Genomic DNA, 21,341 nt, shown 5'->3' on the forward strand with positions numbered 1-21,341 from the left:
GCGCTGGGATTCGCCTTCCACAAGGGCTCCTACCTGAGAAACGGCTGGAACGTCATGGATTTTGTTGTGGTGCTCACAGGGTGAGTCAAACAACTACACACATGTATACACACACACACACTGGTTTCTAGAGTCACAGTGAAATACAAATAAAAACGAAACGGAATCTTAGCTGCTTGATTTATGAGTCAGTATAAGCAGTTATCAGATGGCTCTCTGGAATGCTTGATTCTGATTGGTTGATTGTGGTGTTCTGATTTCAATATACCTGGTTGGTGAAGTGGAAGTTCAGTGACTTTAAGACAAGTCATTTCACATTGCAACTTTCTTTAAAAGCTCTTTTTTCAATCATGCATGTCATAATTGAAGTTATTTTAGGTTTCTATACCGTTTTTTATTTTTCTGCGTAATGCATCTTATTTTGGATGGCTAAAGTGTTTATTTTGAGTCTCTTTTTCAGTGACTCATTTAAAGAGTTGATTGTTCATGATACAGATTGTAATAGTAATTTTACCTACTTTCACGTTCACTCAGAGATAACTTCACATTTTATTTAGTGTCTGTTACTATTACATTCTATATTAGAATAGATAATAGGTCTATACATTTCTTTATGACCAAATGACTGCACATTATACATAATATAAACTACTGCTCAATTATTATGCTTTGTAATGTTTAGAAAAAATAAGGCTTATTTTATTGAATAAATCTGTTTCAAATAGTACATTTGTTTTTATATATTTAAAAATTTTAGTTTATTTTTCTAAAGACAAATCTGAATTTTCAGCATCATTAAATTATTAATGTATTAATCTTTTTATTCATATATTAATGTATTAATGTTAATCTTTTTCATTTGCTAATTTTGTGTATTTTGGATTATCTGTAGGGATGTAACGGTATCAGAATTTCACGGTACGGTAATACCTCGGTATGAATGTCACGGTACGGTATTTATTGAATCATTTACAGGAAAAAACAAAACTTATGAAAATACTCCAAAAAAGTGCCAAAAGTGTCAATGACATACAAATTAGTCATCTATCTGTAAGCTTTGAAACAGGAACTTCAATTTTAATAACAAAAAAATATTAAACCATGTAAAAAAATAAAGTTTCAATTTAGTATTGTTGAAAACTCATCACATTCAACATTTAATCACTCACTCACTTAGATAGAGATGGGTTTAAAGGAAAATTATCATATAAATATAATCTGGTAAAAGCTGGTATCTCTGGGTATTTACAATGTCCCTTGCAACAGAAAAAAACCCTCTCATTTGGGACTGAGGTTTCTGGGACAAGAGAGATATGACTTGGCCCAGGTTGACAGCAGTGGGTATTGTGCATTGAGTGAGATAGAGATCTCATGTCTGCATCAATCTGAACAGTGTGCTGTGTTTCTGCAGTCCCCATGATATTAGTCGTATTCCCCAACTTGCAGGCACGTGCACACACAGTGCTTAACCTGTGCAGTGCACATGCCCTTTTTAGTCTTGGATAGAAAGTGCCCTTCCAAAATGATCAAAAGTGCCCCCGCGACGCGACATACCCTCCGTCCCCGCTTTACAGTACGCGCGCGACAACACAGCTGATCAGAACTCGCGCGACAACACGGCTATTCAGTACGCGCGCGACAACACGGCTATTCAGTACGCGCGCGACAACACGGCTATTCAGTACGCGCGCGACAACACAGCTGATAAGAACTCGCGCGACAACACCACTATTCAGTACGCGCGCGGCGACAACACCCGCTTTAGGGTTTTCCAGCTCTTTTTGATCCCCGCTTCTAGCAGCACACTCCATTTCCGCATTACTGGATCTGTAGCGACAACAGACCGCAAGGGATTATGGCCAAGCCTGGGCTGATGGGAATTGTAGTTTACGGTACCTCCCGTTCGCTTCATTCGCCTGAGCAAATTTTCTCAGAAGACCTATAGTTTTACCGAGTCATGCGACTACGGTAATATCGAAAAAAATTAATATTGCGGTATGACGGTATTTACAATACCGTTACATCCCTAATTATCTGTGTTGAAAACATTTTTGTAGCATACATTATTCACTAAAAAATATACAAATATATAGTTTGTTAGTCCTAGGCAATATAGCTTTTCGGAAATCGGTAATAAAATGTTAATTATATTAAATTAAAATCATTTTTATTTATAAATATAAATTCATTAATTCGTTTTTCTTTAGCTTAGTGACAATTTTATTGGTTGCCACAGCGGAATGAATTATAAACTAGTTCAGCATTTGTTTGACATTGTCCGTAGTGAATGAGAGTGTATGGGTGTTTCCCAGTTATGGTTTGCAGCTGGAAGGGCATCCGCTGGGTAAAACATATGCTGTCAGTTCATTCCGCTGTGGCGACCCCTGAATAATAATGTGACTAAGCCGAAAAGAAAATGAATGAATAAGTATTGTGAAATATTATATCAGTTTCTGTTTTTATATATTTGAAATTACAGTTTATTTCTCTGATGACAAAACTGAATTTGAGCTTATAATTCGCAGATTTGGGTTATTTTGTATTATCAGTGTTGAAAATAGTAATTCTGCTTAACATTTTTGTGTAACAAAAAATACATTAAATGCCATATTTTTTTAAATGTACAATTGAAGTCAGAATTATTAGCGCCCTGTATACCACCCCCCACCCCCCCCACCCCCATTTCTGAATATTTTTTCTAACACATTTCTAAACATAATAGTTTTAATAGCTAATTTATATTTTATCTTTGCCATAATGAGTCCATAATATTTTACTAGATATTTTTCAAGGTACAAGTATATATAAATATAAATATTTATATATTTACATTACTTACAGTAAATATATATAAAAACAGCTTAAACAAATGAGACTTTCTCCAGAAGAAAAAAATATTATAGGAAATATTGTAAAATATTCCTTTCTCTGTTAAACATCATTTGGGAAATATAAAAAAAACAATTTACAGGAGGGCTAATCATTTAGACTTCAAATGTATATAGTTTATAAATCACTTTTAATCGATTCAAGTTACAACAAAGACGTTTCTAGCATTAGATTTCTATTTGATATAAATGCAGATGTATACCTGGAGCTCAGCGTGAAGTGATGTTACATGCACAGTAAAGGTCTGGGTGGCTGCTGGTCTCTCATGCCTTAATGAGCGCTCATACACACACACACACACACACACTGGTGAACACAGGGCTGATCACAGCGACTCTGTAGGGATCAGCCATCAGGCCACGTCTGAAATGTCACCTCACAGGGAAGCAGAGAGAGACAGACGTGTGTGTGGAGGAGTGTTGTAGTATAGCGGGACCACGTGACTCCATTACTCCATTCCCATGAGACTTTAATATTGGAAAAGGAGAGAGAGAGAGAGAGAGAGAGAGAGAGAGAGAGAGAGAGAGAGGTGTTGTTGATGTGGAGAGACATATAGATGAGGAGGAGGAGACGAAAGGCTGATGGTGGAATTTAAGATGGAGTGAAATCCGTTGGAAATCCGTTATTTCTGTGTTGGTATTTTATGCTGGTTAGTGTTGGTTTGATGATGCTGAACAAGGATTGTCATCATCAGTGACTAAGAAATGTGATTAAAGGATTGATTCTGCCAGAAAGCTCTGTTGTATTTTTTTGAACAGTTTGTTCTATTGCGTTGAATGTAAGTAAATGGTAACAGATTTGTTCCAGTTATGTCTGACTTAGAAATTTTGTATACATAAAGAGCCCTATCATACACCCGGTGCAATAAGGTGCAAGATGTGTTTGACGCAATGTCTTCCTATTTTCAGACCAGCATAACCCTAATTTTAACATTTTGCACCAGGTTGTTAAAATAATAAATCCATTTGCGCCGCTTTGTGGACTCACGAGTGTGCTTACTTCAGCCAAGTGAGTTTCCACCGTTTCTTTATCCATAAAAGTAAAGGAGTAAAGGTAAAGACAAAGCAAAGAGGCTGAATGGAGGAGGCTCATTCTTTATCCTCGCGCTGCAGATGATCTGTTTAGCTGTTTTCTTGCTAGTGAAGCATTCAGTTTTTTAACTTTCAAAGTCCGCCATGAAAATAGCAAATGCTCCATATCTTGACGCAACTGAATCTTAAAGGGAATGGGAGATGAGACTCTGATTAGTTTAATGCACATTATGCTCAAAACACACCCATAACTCTTTAAGAGAATAAGCACAACCCTGTTAAACCATGCGCCGTGGCACAGAGCATATTTTTTTGTCCTTAAACAAGCAAAAGTGGATTTGGACACGCCCTTAATGCTTTTGCACCATGCGCTTTAGACTTTGCACCTAGATCGTTAAAATAGAGCCCATAGTTATTAAAAAGCTTAATTTAGTGTAATGTTTACTCTTTTATTAAGATTAGATTAGAGATTATATAAAATTCAGCTTTAATGTCATTACACATGCCCAAGTACAAGGCATTGAAATGCAGTTTAGGTCTAACCAGGAGTGCGATAGTAGCAATTGCAGAAAAACTATAGAAAAACTATGGTGATATTTACAGATGGATTTACTTTGAACATTATTTACAGGTTGTATTAACTATGAACAGAGATTTACAATAGATGAATGTATTTACAGGTTGCTATTAATAATTAGAGTTATCTAAATAGATATAAACATAATTACAAATGTTTATGTCCAGAAAAGTTACAAGGAGAGTGTTGGGGTGTAAAAACGAAGTTCTAGAATAAAAACAATCCACCCCCACACTGGCGTTTCACCCAGTATTTTTGAACAGCTCTCCATCCACACTACAACGCTGAAAACACACATCACTTGAGCACACACCGATGCGCAAAACGGAGCTCCAGGCAGAACCTCAGGTGAGAGCTGTGCACATTGGACAGTTCATCAAAGATCTACTCTCACTATAGTTTCTAAATGTGATATTTAATTCATCTTGTTGTCTCTATCTAAAGACATATTCTTCTACTTTGGTCTTTTGAATCTATTACTTGTTCTCGAGTAACATGTTTTGGCTGAGCGCAATGATAAGTTAGTACAGTAATGTATGTAGCCACATAAACTGATTCTACACATTTGACTGATTGCTTGTCTTTATTTCCTATAATGTATAAACTTATTGTATGTTATATGTTTCTAATGGTCATTATTGATATTTAAAACTGAAATTCAGCAAAAGAGAGTATATTGCGTATTTTTCACTGAAAATGAATGCCAGTTATGTTATAGGCTCCGTTTTGATAAAAACATGCAAACAGTGAAGATGACAGTTATATAAATAAGTAGCTACACAATGCATCAACATTTTGGTGTCTGTTAAGTTGCTAATTAATAATTGACAGTTATAAAGTACACTGTCCCCTTGGAAGATTCACCCGACGTGTCCTTGGGAGTTTGTTTTCCATTTCAAAATTGCAAAGTCTGAACTTACAAGGAGAGAGGATGTATGACTGTGTGTAGGCTACTTAATATTGAGGAAAAAGGTCCAATCAGATTGGTGAATGCCTGCAGCGCCACCTTCGATTTCAGATGTCTCAGTTTTCCCCCATCCACTCTGACACAGAGCAGCAGCATTTTAAAATGAAACCGTCCTTTTCAGCGTTTCCAAATCGCTCCGTTTTTGGTGCTCGAAAACTCCTGGGTAGTATGGACGGAAGTCGAAACAGTAGCAAAACAGAACCTGAAGCGCCTGCCAGAAGCTAGTTACTGTAATATTATCAAATATAAATGAAAGTGTTTTTAGAATACACAAATAAGTATTGGATTGTTTATTTATTTATTTATTTATTTATTAGAAATATAATATATATTAGTAATATAAACATCTATAATAATAAGAATAGAAAATATTTCATAAAATTAAAAAAGAAAATTTTTTATTTTGTTTTAGTTTTTTTTTTCTCCACTTAATGACGTAATTGACACATTTAATAAAGTGTTTTAAATATTTCAAAGTACAGGTATTGTATATGATACAATAATTTCTAATAACTGATTTATTTTATCTTTGCCATGATGACAGTTAATAATATTTTACTAGATATTTTTTAAGACACTTCTATACAGCTTAAAGTGACATTTAAAGGCTTAACTAGGTTAATTGGGTAACTAGGCAGGTTAGGGTAAATAGGCAAGTTATTGTATATCGATGATTTGTTTTGTAGACTATCGGGAAAAAAGTCTAGCTTAAAGAGGCTAATAATTTTGACCTTAAAATGCCTTTTAAAAAATTTAAAACTGCTTTCATTTTTGCCGAAATAAAACAAATAAGACTTTCTCCAGAAGAAAAAATATTATCAGACATACTGTGAAAATTTCCTTGCTCTGTTAAACGTCATTTGGGAACTATTTTTAAAAAGGAAAAAAAAAATTTGAAGGAGGGCTAATAATTCTCACTTCAACTGTACATCTAAAAACATGACATTTTATATCGACCTTTTGTTTTTATTTAATAATGACAAATGCACATCAGTAGTTTATAAAATAAAACACGAAGGAACATTTTACATTTACCAATTATTGGCAAATTAATGGAAAATTCTAATTTAGTTGAAATCTTTGATGACAGTTAATCATTTTTGAGTGATGTGTCTCTTTAAGAAAACACAATTAACTCTGCAGCATCCTAAACAAACCATGCAAAGTTAACCAGCAATCCTTGTCTTTTTAAACAAGTGAAAGTAGAAATAAAGGGAAGAAGAAGGGGAAAAACTAGAACATGGAGGATAGAGGGGGAAGGGAAGTGTGTGTGCGTGCATGTGTGTGTGTGTGTTTTGGTTTGCTGCTGCAGTAACCTGCTTTTCACCACTGCAGATGATCAATCAAGCAGGCCTGCTTTTAGACACGGACAGATCTTCACACACACAAGCAGCTGCGAAGCTCAACATGGCTAATCATTAAGTACATCCTCAGTACACACAGTTTTAGCGGCCATCCACTGCTGCGTGAGCACATTCGACACGTTTGTAAGCATCAGCTGGAGAGAAAGCGCTGCGCTTTGATGATAAATACGTCCTCCATTCTGCTTCCTGCAGCTTTCATTTCTGTTTACAGTCAGACTATAGTACACCTTTATTTATTCAAGCAAACACATATGTAATGTCATGTTGGACTGTTGTGTTGTGCCACCTATGAAAAAAAAAAGGTTTGTTTTTTTCTCTAATTTATTTTATTTTATTTCATTTTTTTTTTATTCATTTCCCTTCGGCTTAGTCTCTGATTTATTATGGGTCGTCACAGTGAAACGAACTACCAACTATTCCAGCATATGTTTTACAGAGCAAATGTTCTTTCAGCTTTCTCCTTTTCCAACTCAGTACTGAGAAACATTTTGTTTTGTTTTGTTTTGTTTTGTTTTGTTTTGTTTTGTTTTGTTTTGTTTTGTTTTGTTTTGTTTTGTTTTGTTTTGTTTTGTTTTATTTTATTTTATTTTATTTTATTTTTAATTACTACTATTATTATTTACTACTACTATTTATTTTTAATACTACTATTACTACTACTAATCATTTTAATTGTTTACCCATTAATGAAAAAATGAACTGCAAATAAAAATCTAGGAATATATTTTAATTTAATTCAATTCAATTTAATTTTACAAATACACATTTTTTAAGATTACAATCTTAGATTGCTTAATGAAAAATTATGTTTTATTAGAGTTTACTCAAATATGTCTGTGTAATTTGTTATAAATTATTTAGTATTTTAAAATATTCATTATAAATTAATTTAGTAAATCTAAAATATAGTTGAATAATAATGTTATATAATATAAAACAATAAACAATATTAATATTAAATATACAGAATATGAAATATTACCTTATATAAATATGAATTTATTTAAATATTTTAGTCAAATATTAATTTAATAACATTAACATAGTTTTGCCACTGAATATTGAATATTTTATTTATTATTAATGTTATGTTTTACCAATACAAACTCATATTTTCGATTTTATTTAACTTTTTGTGTGACTCAACAAACAGCAGATGATCTGGCTTTGTGTTGTTCACTCAGTAGTCCTGATCTGAAGACAGGCAGGTAATGGGCGCGAGCCATAGTGGGATTACTGCTGACTGCCTGCACAGTTGTTCAATCCACTGCCAACATTACCAGCTGGCAGAAGCTTTTCTTAGTCTTAAAGTTGCTTTGCTGAGCCATTTTCTTCCTCATTCTGCAGCCACACAAAACACAGATCTTTAAATATGATTATCTGCATCTAAATGTCTGCAGACATGTCAGTTATGATGCCCTAAAGAGCCTAATATAATAATAACTATATCTGTTATCAGTGTTGGCCGTTGTTTAAGGCTATTTTAGCTTCACAGAAACGTTTTTAAACTGTTCATATGAACAGGGACTTTTCACTTCGAAAAAGCCTACTTAGGCACTTACAGTGAACTGTCAAGGCATTATAAACTCGCCACGTTTAAGATCTCTTTTGTTTAAAATCAATATTCACTCCCCGATTTTTTTTTTACGATAAAAAGTGGGTTTCACATCAGACAAGATGCACTGCATTAAATTCCACTGTTCCATTCGTCTTTAAAATTATGAAATTTTTACATTTATATTAGGAGTTTTTACCTTTAATGTTATAGGACAGTGGAGATTATCGACAGGAAAGTCTAGGGAAAGGATCGGCAAAGGAGCTCGAGCCAGGAATCAAACTCGGGTCACCATAAAACCTGTAGTGCCATGTGTTGACGCACTAACCATTGGGCTATTACCGCCAGTGAAAAGAAAATGACATTTTTAAAGAGTATTTCCAAAGCCTTTCATCTCATTTTACATATGAACAACTAAATGAATGCTTAAGTCTATTCAACTGACTATATCTAAATCAAATTACATTATCAATGCTGTAAAATAAACCTTAGGAAAATGAAAATAGTCACATCAGATATTCAGATATTGAGCTTAAATTGCAATTTAAAGGCTTTACTAAATTATTTAGGTTAACTAGGCAGTTTTGGTTTATTAGGCAATCATTGGACAACTGTGATTTGTTCTACAGACAATCCTCAAAAAATGATCTTAATGGGGGCTCATAATATTGACCTTAAACAGTTTAAAAATAAAATAAAAGCATATTTTATTCCAGCTATAATACTACTACTAATAATAATAATAATATTATAATCTTTAGTTTAAGCTACAAACGTTTAATTTACTGTGCCCAAATGGCTGAAATTTGCTTCTAATTATTAAAGTCAGGTCTTAAAAACATTTGCAAATAATACAGTTTCACTCTAAGGTTAAAAATTTGAAATGACTCTACTATGTTGTTAACTGTAATTTCTCGTCAACTACACCTTGTGGACTTGCACATTGTGATATCAATGCTAAAGTGATATGTTGTGCAGCCGTAATGTAAGAGTTACATGTATATTACAAACTAAAGTCATTTTTTATCATTTCATCTAAAATGTTTAAAAGTTTAGCCAGGATTTTTATTTATTTATTTTTTGGCAATATATCTGAACTGCTCTGGAGTGTCAGTCTGACAGGGGTTGTGGGTTCTGGATCTCCTTGGGTGACTCTCTATCAGCTCCAACACTCTTCTACTACATTTTAGTTTCAGCTGTCAGATTTTCCATGAAGACATGAATGAAGCCGGACATCAGAGAGACAGGCTCTCCTGACCTCTGAGCAGTGTGTTTGTGCTGCTGGTCACTGAGCGGTCAATGGTCACGGCACACAGGCCAGAAGAACTCATAATCAATCTGCATGTCAGCAGCTGACAAATCCAAACATCAGCTAGCTTTTTTCAGCATCAAGAAAAGAAACAAATTGGCATGTTTATACATAATGTAAAATAAATAAATAAATATTATTCGTTTTATTAATTTATATATATATATATATATATATATATATATATATATATATATATATATATATATATATATATATATATATATATATATATATATATATAATTTTTGCATATAAAATATCTGCAAATATAATGTACAATGTCTAGAGTTGTAATTTATTTTATTAATTTATTTAACTTAATATTCCTTCATTCATTTTCTTTTCGGCTCAGTCCCTCTTTTAATCTGGGTCGCCACAGCGAAATGAACCGCCAATGTATCCAGCATATGTTTTATGCAGTGGATGCCCTTCCAGCTGCAGCCCATCACTGGAAAACAACCATACACACTCATTCACACATACATCATGGAGAATTTAGCTTACTCAATTCACCTATAGAACTCGCAAACTCCTCACAGAAATGTCAACTGACTCAGCCGGAGCTCGAACCAGCGACCTTTTGAGGCGATTGTGCTACCCACTGGGTCACTGTCCGGCCCCTAAAATATATGTATTATATTATTTTACAATATTAATAAATAAGTCAATGAATAAATAGACTAATAAACACATGTATATTATCACATTATTTATATTGTATATATGTAAATGAGATCCATATTTTTTTTTCATTTTATACAGTACATTTCTAAAAAATAATAATTTATAATAAAAGTATAATAAATTATACATGTAATATATGCAATATGTAATGATTGTTATTACTTTGCACAAATTACAGAGATATATATTTGTTTTGTTTGTTTCTATTTTGCTCTCTTTAGTATAGTACTGTCACCATATCACTCCAGCATTGTTACTACTTCCCTGTCACTCTCTGTATTTCTACTTCTGCTTGTGCGCGTGTCGCCAGTGTGCAGCTCTTACTTGGCAGATTCCTGAGTCGTGACTGTGCAGGCTATTGGCTACCTGCTCTGTGCCAATCTGTGACTTCACTGCTGGCACACACAGAGATAGCGAGAGAAGAGAACAGCCGAACTCTTCAGTCTGAGAAACATTTCAACGTTTCTGGACACACCTTAACACTGCCATGTGCAGCGCTTTCATATCACTGGTATGTAGTCAGCGAAGCAAGGGAAGCCACAGCTCTCTCATATAGAGATTCATTTTAATATTGTGGAGAAGAACAGTAGTTAAGTGGACCACCATGTGAGGTTGAAATTGGGCTGCAGTGAAGTGGAGCAGCATTCTGTTTTTATTTCGGCTTGCTTTTATGCTAATTTATTTAAAACATTAATTTAGGCCCAATCCCAATTCTACCCCTTAGCCCTTCCCCTTACCCCTACACGTTGTTTTGCGCATTCACTTGAAGAGGTAAGGCTGTCCCAATTCTCTTTAGCTTGAAGGCATAGAGCTAAGGTGAAGGGCTAGATAGCCCTTAAAACGGAGATTTTTTAAGACCACACTCAAAACCAAAGGGTAGGAAATAGGGATGTAACGGTATCAGAATTTCACGGTACGGTAATACCACGGTACGGTATTTATTGAATCATTTACAGGAAAAAACAAAACTTATGAAAATACTCCAAAAAAGTGCCAAAAGTGTCAATGACATACAAATTAGTCATCTATCTGTAAGCTTTGAAACAGGAACTTCAATTTTAATAACAAAAAAATATTAAACCATGTAAAAAAAATAAAGTTTCAATTTAGTATTGTTGAAAACTCATCACATTCAACATTTAATCACTCACTCACTTAGATAAAGATGGGTTAAAAGGAAAATTATCATATAAATATAATCTGGTAAAAGCTGGTATCTCTGGGCATTCACAATGTCCCCTGCAACAGAAAAAAACCCCTCTCATTTGGGACTGTGGTTTCTGGGACAAGAGAGATATGACTTGGCCCAGGTTGACAGCAGTGGGTAACGTTGTGCATTGTCTTTCCCCCACTTGAGAGGACAAACCATGAGTAAGATAGAGGTCTCATGTCTGCATCAATCTGAACAGTGTGCTGACAACACCGCTATTCAGTACGCGCGCGACAACACAGCTGATAAGAACTCGCGCAACAACGCAGCTATTCAGTACGCGCGCGACAACACAGCTGATAAGAACTCGTGCGACAACGCCGCTATTCAGTACGCGCGCGACAACACAGCTGATAAGAACTCGCGCGACAACACCGCTATTCAGTACGCGCGCCGCGACAACACCCGCTTTAGAGTTTTCCGGCTCTTTTTCATCCCCGCTTCTAGCAGCACACTCCATTTCCGCATTACTGGATCTGTAGCGACAACAGACCGCAAGGGATGATGGTCAAGCATGGGCTGATGGGAATTGTAGTTTTCGCTACCTCCCGTTCCCTTCATTCGCCTGAGCAAATTTTCTCAGAAGACCTATAGTATAATGTTATTGTTGTTTTCATGTGTTTAAAATAGATAAATTTATGGTCATGGTGTAAATGCACAGTGCAGTTATGATCTGAATAATATATTTATGATAACATGATATTTGCCTTCTGTGATCTCCTGAATATAAATGCCAAAAAAATAACGCAACTCGAATAGCTACAGCAGTCGCGATTGTCGATCTCATATAAAGCTAGAGATTGCGATGACATATGTTGAAGTGTGCAGGTGTTGTAGTGCTGTCCCATTACTTAGGGGTAAATTTTGAAGATCTTCCCCATCACACTCTGTTTCAAGGGGGAAGGGGAAGGAGTAGGGGACAAAAATGGAATAGGAATAGGGCCTTATTCCTGTAATGCAGAGCAGATTTTTTTCTGTCATTTTTACTTCGATCTTTACTGTCATGTGATCAATCAGAAATCATAATAATATACCCATGTGCTGCAAGAAAACAATACTTTTAAATTATTACATTTTGCCTCTTTATATACAGTGCATCCGGAAAGTAATTTAGTTACTTTCAGAGCAGCAGAAATTTTTCTGTAACCTTACCCAGCCTTGTGCTTCGAGACAATCCTGTCTCGGAGGTCTACAGGCAATTCCTTTGTCTCCATGCTTGTTTTGTGCTTTGACATGCACTACCAACCCTGGTACCTTATATAAAGAGGTCGTGTCCAATCAACTGAATTTACCACAGGTGAACTCCAACTAAGCTGCTAAAATAACTCAAGAATGATCAGTGGATACAGAATGAGCTCAATTTAGAGCTTCATGGCAAAGGCTGTACATGTGATTTTCCAGGTTTTTTATTTTTAATAATTTTGCAACAATTTCAAAAACTCTTTCTTCACATTGTCATTATGGGGTATTGTGTGTAGATTGTTGAGGAAATAAATACATTTAATCCATTTTGGAATAAGGCTGTGACATAAAAAAAAAATGTGGAAAAAGTGAAGCACTATAAATGCTTTCCGGATGCACTGTATTTCTGGAACCTGTAATCGTTTTTATTTTCATTGGTGAATTCAAAGTTAAAAAAATACATCCCTTTGAAATAGATTGTCACTTTTGATAAAACAAGTATGAATTAATAAAATTCCTAATTTTATCTTAAGCCTCTCAATCAATCAATCAATCAATCAATCAATCAATCAATCAATCAATCAATCAATCAATCAATCAATCAATCAATCAACCTTTATTTATAAAGCACTTTACTACAACCAAGGTTGACCAAAGTGTTTTACACAAGTTAAAAACAAATGATACAGCACAGCTAAAAAGCAGACAATGCAAAACAATTCAAGTATTAATAAAATACAATAAACATTAAAACATAGAGAAGTGTCAGTGCTATGAATTAAAAGCTGATTAAGCTTGACTCTTAAACTTGCCTTTAAAAAGTGGCAGATCAGTGATTGTACAAAGCTCAGTAGAAAGAGTATTCCAAAGTTTGGGACCTGCCACTGCAAAAGAGCCATCACCACACTGCTTGTATGTTGACCATGATACTTCAAGCAGAAGTTGGCAGAAATATGGAAAAGATAGAATACTTGTTTCAATGCATTGTTTGCAAACAACATTTTGCAAATACTTTCCCCCTTATTTTACAATTATATTTATAGATACATAACCCTTTTTATTTTTATTTAAAAAATCTAAACTTTTTATTCTTTTTACCTAAAAACTTTGGACATTTTGGTCATTCTGGAGAAGTTTTAGTTGTCAAATATTGTACATAATGTAATAGTCAACTGTGAAAAATAGCCTTTATGCCACATGATAAAAATTCATTCATTAATTTATTCATTTTTCCTTCGGCTTAGTCTCTTTATTCATCAGGGGTCGCCACAGCGGAATGAACATCCATACACCCACATTTACACACATACACTACGGCCAATTTTGTATATTCAACGCATGTCTTTGGACTGTAGGGGAAACCGGAGCACCTGGAGGAAACCCATGCAAACACAGGAAGAACATGCATTTAGTTGATAAACATGAATATGCCTACCTTTTTACGAACTAATGCAGTGGGAAAATATATAGTTTTGAATGCATTATTGGGGTTTAAAAAAAAAGTACCAGTGTACAAAATGTTGAAAAAATATTTTTGTATTCATCCGATTAAATACACACTATTTTTATTCATTTTGGTTATTACTTTTATTAAAATGTATTTCATATTGATTATTAATAATTTATTATTTTAATAATTGTCTACATATTTCATATTTATCCATTTTTAATTTCTTTCTAGACTTACAATATTTTTTATATCTTGTCACTTACACAGATTTTAATTCCTTGTCATAATTTCCCGTCCCGTCTTTACTATCCCTAAAAGATTTTCCAAAAACCAAGCGATTTGTCTGCAGGACTATGAAATCTTTTTTGAGAACGTGTCCAGGAAGGCATGTCTGTGTTAACGGAACCACTGCGCTGACCGGACACCAGGTTAAAAGCGTGTTTCAGGAATAGATGCACTTTAAGTGAAGTGTGTGTGTTGATGTTAGAATAAGTGTGTTTCAGGGTGTGTGTGTGTGTGGTTAAGCCCTATATGGAGGTGGAGGGAAGGATGTCTTTCTCTAAATGACTGCAGAGCAATAATGATAATGGAAGTGATGGCAGTGGTACAATATTCACACAGGTAGAAAACCTCTCTCAATATCTCTCTCATCACATACACACTCGTCGTCATGCTACACACATTAAAGACATATTAAGTCCCTTTTCATAAGATGTCAAATTAATCTCTAGTGTTTCCTCATAGATCATGTATTGTAGCTTGTGAAATATACTTGTATTTGGGTTTGTGCTTTTGTCGGTGTACCTTTAAATGCAAATAAGCTGCTGTCTTCCAGAAGAGGGTGGAGCTTCTGAATGTTATTCTTCCACTTCAGAAATTACAAAATGAGTCCATTTTAATCACAGTACAACAACATGCACTATAGGTAAATTGAAGAAACTAAATTGGCCATAGTGTATGGGTGTTTCCTAGTAATGGGTTGTGGCTGTAAGGGTATCCAATGCTTTAAACATGTGCAGGAATAGTTGCTGGTTCATTCCACTGTGGCCAGCCCTGATAAACAAGGAACTAAGCTGTGGAAAAATTAATGAATGAAGAAATGAATTAAATGAATGAGTACAAAGCACTGGTCTTCACCTATACTACAGCAGTGAGCAGTAAAACATACTTTAAAGGGCACCCGTTTTACTCCTTTTACAAGATGTAAGATAAACCTTTGGTGTCTAAAGATACAAAATTGTACTTTTAAGTTTTCAATGTGCACATTTAAAGTAAAAATGTGTACCTTTTTAAAAAGTGCCGTCCCAGTGACAGTTTTAATACCTCTATTTTTGTGAGAATTTTTCAGCAAGTAAGCAGAAATAGCTGCTGCAGTGGTGCTGTGGATAGAAATGTGCAGATTTCAGGGGTAATAATACATACTTAAATCCCTTTGCATCCCATACTTTTTCACATTTTACTATGTTGGTGTTTTTTTATATATATAATTAATTTTTAGGAGTTTTCACCTTTATTTAGATGGGACAGTGGAGATTTATAGACAGGAAAGTGTGGGAAGCAGAGATAGCGGGAGGGATCGACAAAGGACCTCGAGGCGGGAATCAAACTCAGGTCACTGTGAGCACTTTGGTGCTATGTGTTGACGCACTAACCACTAGGCTATTGTCGCCGACACTACATTGGTAGTTTTACCGGAGACCTGTTTAAAGCATTTAGGGCGTGCCCACACTAGGTACAGTTGCCTTAAAGCGTGCTTGTCCACCTCCCCTGTCCCCCGACAGCCTGCACTCACATTGCATTTTAACTTCGAAGCCTGAGCACACTTACATCATCAAAGATGCGACTGTTCAGTTTAGCAGGAAGAGAGGCGCCCTCACTCAGCATAGTGGACATTGCTTTATTTATATCGTTTTGTATTATTTTTAGTCGTTATGTATGCAGAGACACTCAGTCAAACACTTTACCGAACAGATCCACGACTTTTGATTATTTAATAACTCGTGCTGCAGATATTAGGAAGGTTGCTGATGGTGCAGTGAGTGGTTTGTATCTTTAATAAACTACGACATTTCACGTTCATTAAATAGTAAGAATGATTAATGAATCCACATGAAACAGTTCTCAGTGTATTCAGTTTCACGCTCTGCCATACCTCTTTCAACCGGGCTAGGGCTGGCCAACTGAACTGTGCCTGGGCACGATTCAGAGTACTCACACTTGTCAAACGAACCGGGAAATTTTTTTTTTTTAGCACAAAGCTTCTTTAACATACCTTCTGCTAATAAAGTTGCTCCTTTTCTTGTCTTCGAGAAAGCCATACACATGCTGGTTGGCAACTAAAGACAGGTGAAAAATAACAACAGAGAGAGAAAGAGGTGGATGAGTCTCTTAGTAATGGACGTCGACTGTGTGTGTGTGCTAGCGAGAGACTGCATCATAGCGTGTTATGCAGTTGTAAAGGGTGAAAGAGGTTTTCCGTGTTTCTCTCACTCTCATTTTTCTTTCATCACAAACGTAAGCGTACAAGAGTGGGACTAATGGGAGGGGAAGCATTGGTGGAAAAGCGAGGGAGAGGTGGGGGGGGGGGGGACGCGAGGATGCAGAGGAGACCCGGGTGCTTGGTAACAGGGAATCGAGAGGAGGAAGAGGGAGTGACCATCAGCAGTGTTGAGATCTGGAGGAGCACACGGATGAAAGCTTTACTTTAAATATGAGTGCTGCAAACCTCGCTACAGTGCTGGGATGTTGCTATGCGGTTGCTAAGGTGTGCTTGATGGTTTTTGGTGCATTGCTGTAATATAGCAAGCCATGTTTCCAGCTGGAATTAACATGCATTTTCAGTGATCTGATTACAAGTGGTCAGACGTGACACATCACTGTTTCAACCTGGTATTAACATGCATTCAGATGCATCTCTTGTTATGACTTTCAATTAGACCGTTTTGAGACTTTTAGGAATTACTCAGTTTTTAAAAATAAAGCCATGTTACACAGTTTTGACTATAAGCAGATGAAGAGGTTGTGAAAATAACCTACAGTATGGTTTCAATTAACTCATGTGTTTGATTACACAGTGAGTGTGAATACATTGTTTTGCTGTGCTTTTTCACAACTTGTACTAACTACACACAATGCAGCCATGTGGTACGCAATAAAAGCCATATTTTTTATGTTAAAATTAGTTTTTGTCCTAACAATCTGCGATAGCAATGTGTAAAAGTTCTATTTTAGAAACAACACCATATACTACTATGGCATTTATTACCTCAAGTAAAGATTTAGTGCTTTATTCAATGTTAAATGCAACTATTGTGAGATTGAATACCAGTTTATGTGGCATTTATTGCCAACTACTGAAAGGAGCAGCAGATAGTTCACCCCAGATCTTTAAAATCAAACAACTATCAAACCAACGCAGACTCATTCTAAACGTAGCCCTACATACATTTTTGGTGATCATAAATTATGTATCCAGAAGTATGTATGACCGCATTTCGTCTTTAAAACAAACGCTATGGGGTGGTATGATGCCGTTTCCTTTCACGCTAGCAACTGACTGCTTACCTCTGTAAAGATGGTTTTTCCGCTGTTACCAGTTTGTCAAGTAGCTCGCCATATACGTCGACAGACTAGAGAGGCAGAGAGGAGTTGACCATGATAACTGGGTTCGAGTTCGGTTAAGAATGATTTCAGAAAACACAACAACAACAAAAGCCAAAAAATTATAAATAAGTAAATAATAGGGTGAGAATGTGGTAAAATCTGAACAGTGGTATAAATCAGGCGAGGGCTTTTCTTTTTCTGGATTGCTATTTAAAACTGTCGGTTGGGTTTAGGGAAGTGGGTTGGCGGGTCAATCGGTGCTTTTGAAAACACTGTTGGTTGGGTTTAGGGAAGGAGAAGGGTGGGTTAGTCAATCAGTCAGTCAGTCGACAGCGACCTCTGGTGGATTAACGTGAGAACGGCAGGCACGAATGGCACTCGCAAGAGAAATTTGAAAACTGAAAATCCACACACAGCAGTCTCTGGCGGATTTGTAAAAACAAAAACTGCAAATATATATATATATATATATATATATATATATATATATATATATATATATATATATATATATATATATATATATATATATGCAGCCCCTGGGACATATTTGGTGCTCTTCAGAAATGTATATAGTAGTACGTTTTCGAAATGAGCCTGGGTTGTATCAAACGGTTTGAAAATGAAAGTCAGTGGTTCACTGCAAACCAACATCAGTCACTCAGCCGATGTATTTATAATAATGTTGTTATGCCTCCAATGATGTTATAGGGGTATGGCAGATGCAACACAAAGGAATTCAAATTCCAGGTTATTATTTACCAACCCGGATAGATGTTGTCAGTAACAAACCACAAAAACAAATTATGAAAATTCTAAATAATTTAGAAAGTTCTAATAAATTAAATAAAGTAAGTTAAATATCTATTATTAGATTATAACCCTTACCATTTTGTCGGAAGTGCAGTGGCTGATATTCAAATGAATGGCTGGCATTTAAACATTTCTGTTGTGTTGTGTCACAGGAATAATGATTACACGTTCTCTTAGTAGCAAACAGTTAGTGGTCTTATGTGGCTCTTCAAATGCATTTAACCACATGAGCATTTACACTGAAATCAATCCAATCTAATTTGTTTTTTGACGACTACTTATAGCATTCAAAAGTAGATGAGCTCAAAATATTTTAGACCCTTACTCATTTGAATTGGATCTGCACCTTAATAACACAATTAAAAAGGGGCATAGTCCTGAGGCTTGGTCACTAGCTCCTTCAATATGATTAGTGTATTAGTTGTGATTCATATTTGTAGTTTAATTTGATCTTTAAAATGAGGGGGCAATTTTAAATCCAAATTTCACCTTATTATTAAAACTCACGATACTGTTGTGTAAATTGCACCAATCAGGGTCAAAGCTGGCAGTTTAGTTATGCCCATTTTCATTAATTTGATATACGTCTTTGCTTAGAATCAGTTGATATAATTGGATTCACCTCAAAGCTGTTTGGTTTTGTTGATGACCTGAATACCATTAGACTCCCCAGAAAACCGTCTAATAGTACTATTCAAAATATCTTGTGAAACTACTCTTATCGCAGAAATATCTGATTTTTCGAGTATAATACAGCCCTAATCAGAAAAATGAATAGAAAAAATACTTAAAATACTCCAAAGGGCGGCATGGTGGCTCAGCGGTTAGCACTGTCGCCTCACAGCAAGAAGGTATCTGATTTGAGTCCCGGCTGGGTCAATTGCCTTTTCTGTGTGAAGTTTGCATGTTCTCCCCGTGTTCGTGTTAAAGACATGCACTGTAGGTGAATTGAATTAACTAAATTGGCCGTAGTGTATGTGTGTGAATGAGTGTGTATGGATGTTTGCCAGTATTGGTTTGCAGCTGGAAGGGCATCCGCTGTGTAAAACATATGCTGGATAAGTTGGCGGTCTATTCTGCTGTGGCGACCACTGATGAATAAAGGGACTAGGCCGAAGGAAAATAAATGAATGAATGTCACTCAGAAATGGTCGGGCACTAAAGCACTCTAACAGAATGAAAGCTAAGTCAAGGTGGCAGATAATACTATTTAAAAGCAGATAATAAATGTTAAGGAATGATGTAATATCCTTGTCGCAGAGGTCAAAATAGACTCTTATAGCAGTTTGCATCCGTGTTGACCAGATCAAAATCTTGATGACAGATACAGTTGAATGACACACACAGTTCCAGCACAAACAATCTCTGGTTTTAGAAACGAGATTTGTGATACCAGATCCCTGTGACATTCCCTAAACAAACACCCTCACATATTGCACAAATGCACTGTATTCCCAGATGCACGGGCCTGAGTGTAAAGCATTGAATAATGTAGTTCGGCGGCATATCAGGATGACCTAGATTCGGCACGAATTAAAAGCTGGATGATTTCTGCACGGTTTTATCACTGGAACTGGCTGATCTTTCATTCTGATAACATGTAGAGGGCACGCTAATGAGGCTGACTCTATGTATTCAATGGATAAAGGGGTCATAAACTGAGAAATATAAAAATTCTTGTGATTTATATATATTTTTTCAGGTCAATGTCCTATAAAAATATCCTGTAAGTTTTAGAGCTCAGAACTTTCTTGTTAGCGTATATTGAAGCCATTCTGTTGAAACAGCAGGTTGTGGAATGAGCCTCTTTATTACATAATAGTGTGCCTAAACTCTGCCTCCACAGAAGTTCAGTGCCTACTTTTTACGGGTGTAACAGTACACTGATATCTCAGTTTTGGGGACACTATTCAAAACAGTTTAGGTACAATAAGAATAAGCAACAAATCCCCATGCTTGCTTTTTGTGTTAATGGTTTAATAATAATAATAATAATAATAATTCCTTACATTTATATAGCGCTTTTCTGGGCACTCAAAGCGCTTTACACACAATGGGGGGAATCTCCTCATCCACCACCAGTGTGCAGCATCCACCTGGATGACGCGACGGCAGCCATTTTGCGCCAGACCGCACACCACACACCAGCTGATTGGTGGAGAGGAGACAGCGATGAAGCCAATTGGAATATGGGGATGGTTAGGAGGCCATGATGGACAAAGGCCAGTGGGCAGATTTGGCCTGGATGCCGGGGTTAAACCCCTACTCTTTTCGAAGGACATCCTGGGATTTTTAACGACCACAGAGAGTCGGGACCTCGGTTTAACGTCTCATCCGAAAGACGGCGCTCACTGAGCAGTATAGCGTCCCCGTCACTATACTGGGGCATTAGGACCCACACAGACCGCAGGTTGGACGCCCCCTGCTGGCCTCACTAACACCACTTCCGGCAGCAACCTAGCTTTCCCATGTGGTCTCCCATCCAGGTACTGACCGGGCGCAGCCCTGCTTAGCTTCAGTGGGCGACCATGTGAGAGTTGCAGAGAGCTAGCTGCCGGTTTAACAGGCAGAACGGTTTTGTCACAATCAACTACAGCAGTGGGCTTCAACCACCTGGCCGTGGACCGGTCTGTGGATCAATTGGTAGCGGGCCACACAAGAAATCAATAATTATTTCCATTTTATTTACTATCTGAGTCAGAAC

General features: G+C 36.1%; 1 protein-coding gene across 5 annotated transcripts in view; it reads left to right on the top strand.

Annotated features, from left to right (window-relative positions):
* The window catches only part of cacna1ab (calcium channel, voltage-dependent, P/Q type, alpha 1A subunit, b), a 277,483-nt gene that overhangs the window by 128,378 nt on the left and 127,764 nt on the right, over positions 1-21,341 (top strand). For all 5 annotated transcript variants that reach the window (XR_012386850.1, XM_073916059.1, XM_073916060.1 and 2 more), the window contains one exon: positions 1-80. This exon is cut by the window's left edge and continues 60 nt beyond it. Coding sequence is in view for 4 of the 5 variants with exons in the window: in XM_073916059.1 (XP_073772160.1) it covers positions 1-80 (80 nt within the window). In the remaining variant the exon portion in view is untranslated. The remainder of the gene's footprint in view (positions 81-21,341) is intronic.

This window comes from Danio rerio, chromosome 11 (genome assembly GCF_049306965.1).
Source record: "Danio rerio strain Tuebingen ecotype United States chromosome 11, GRCz12tu, whole genome shotgun sequence".
Classification (NCBI taxonomy): domain Eukaryota; kingdom Metazoa; phylum Chordata; class Actinopteri; order Cypriniformes; family Danionidae; genus Danio; species Danio rerio.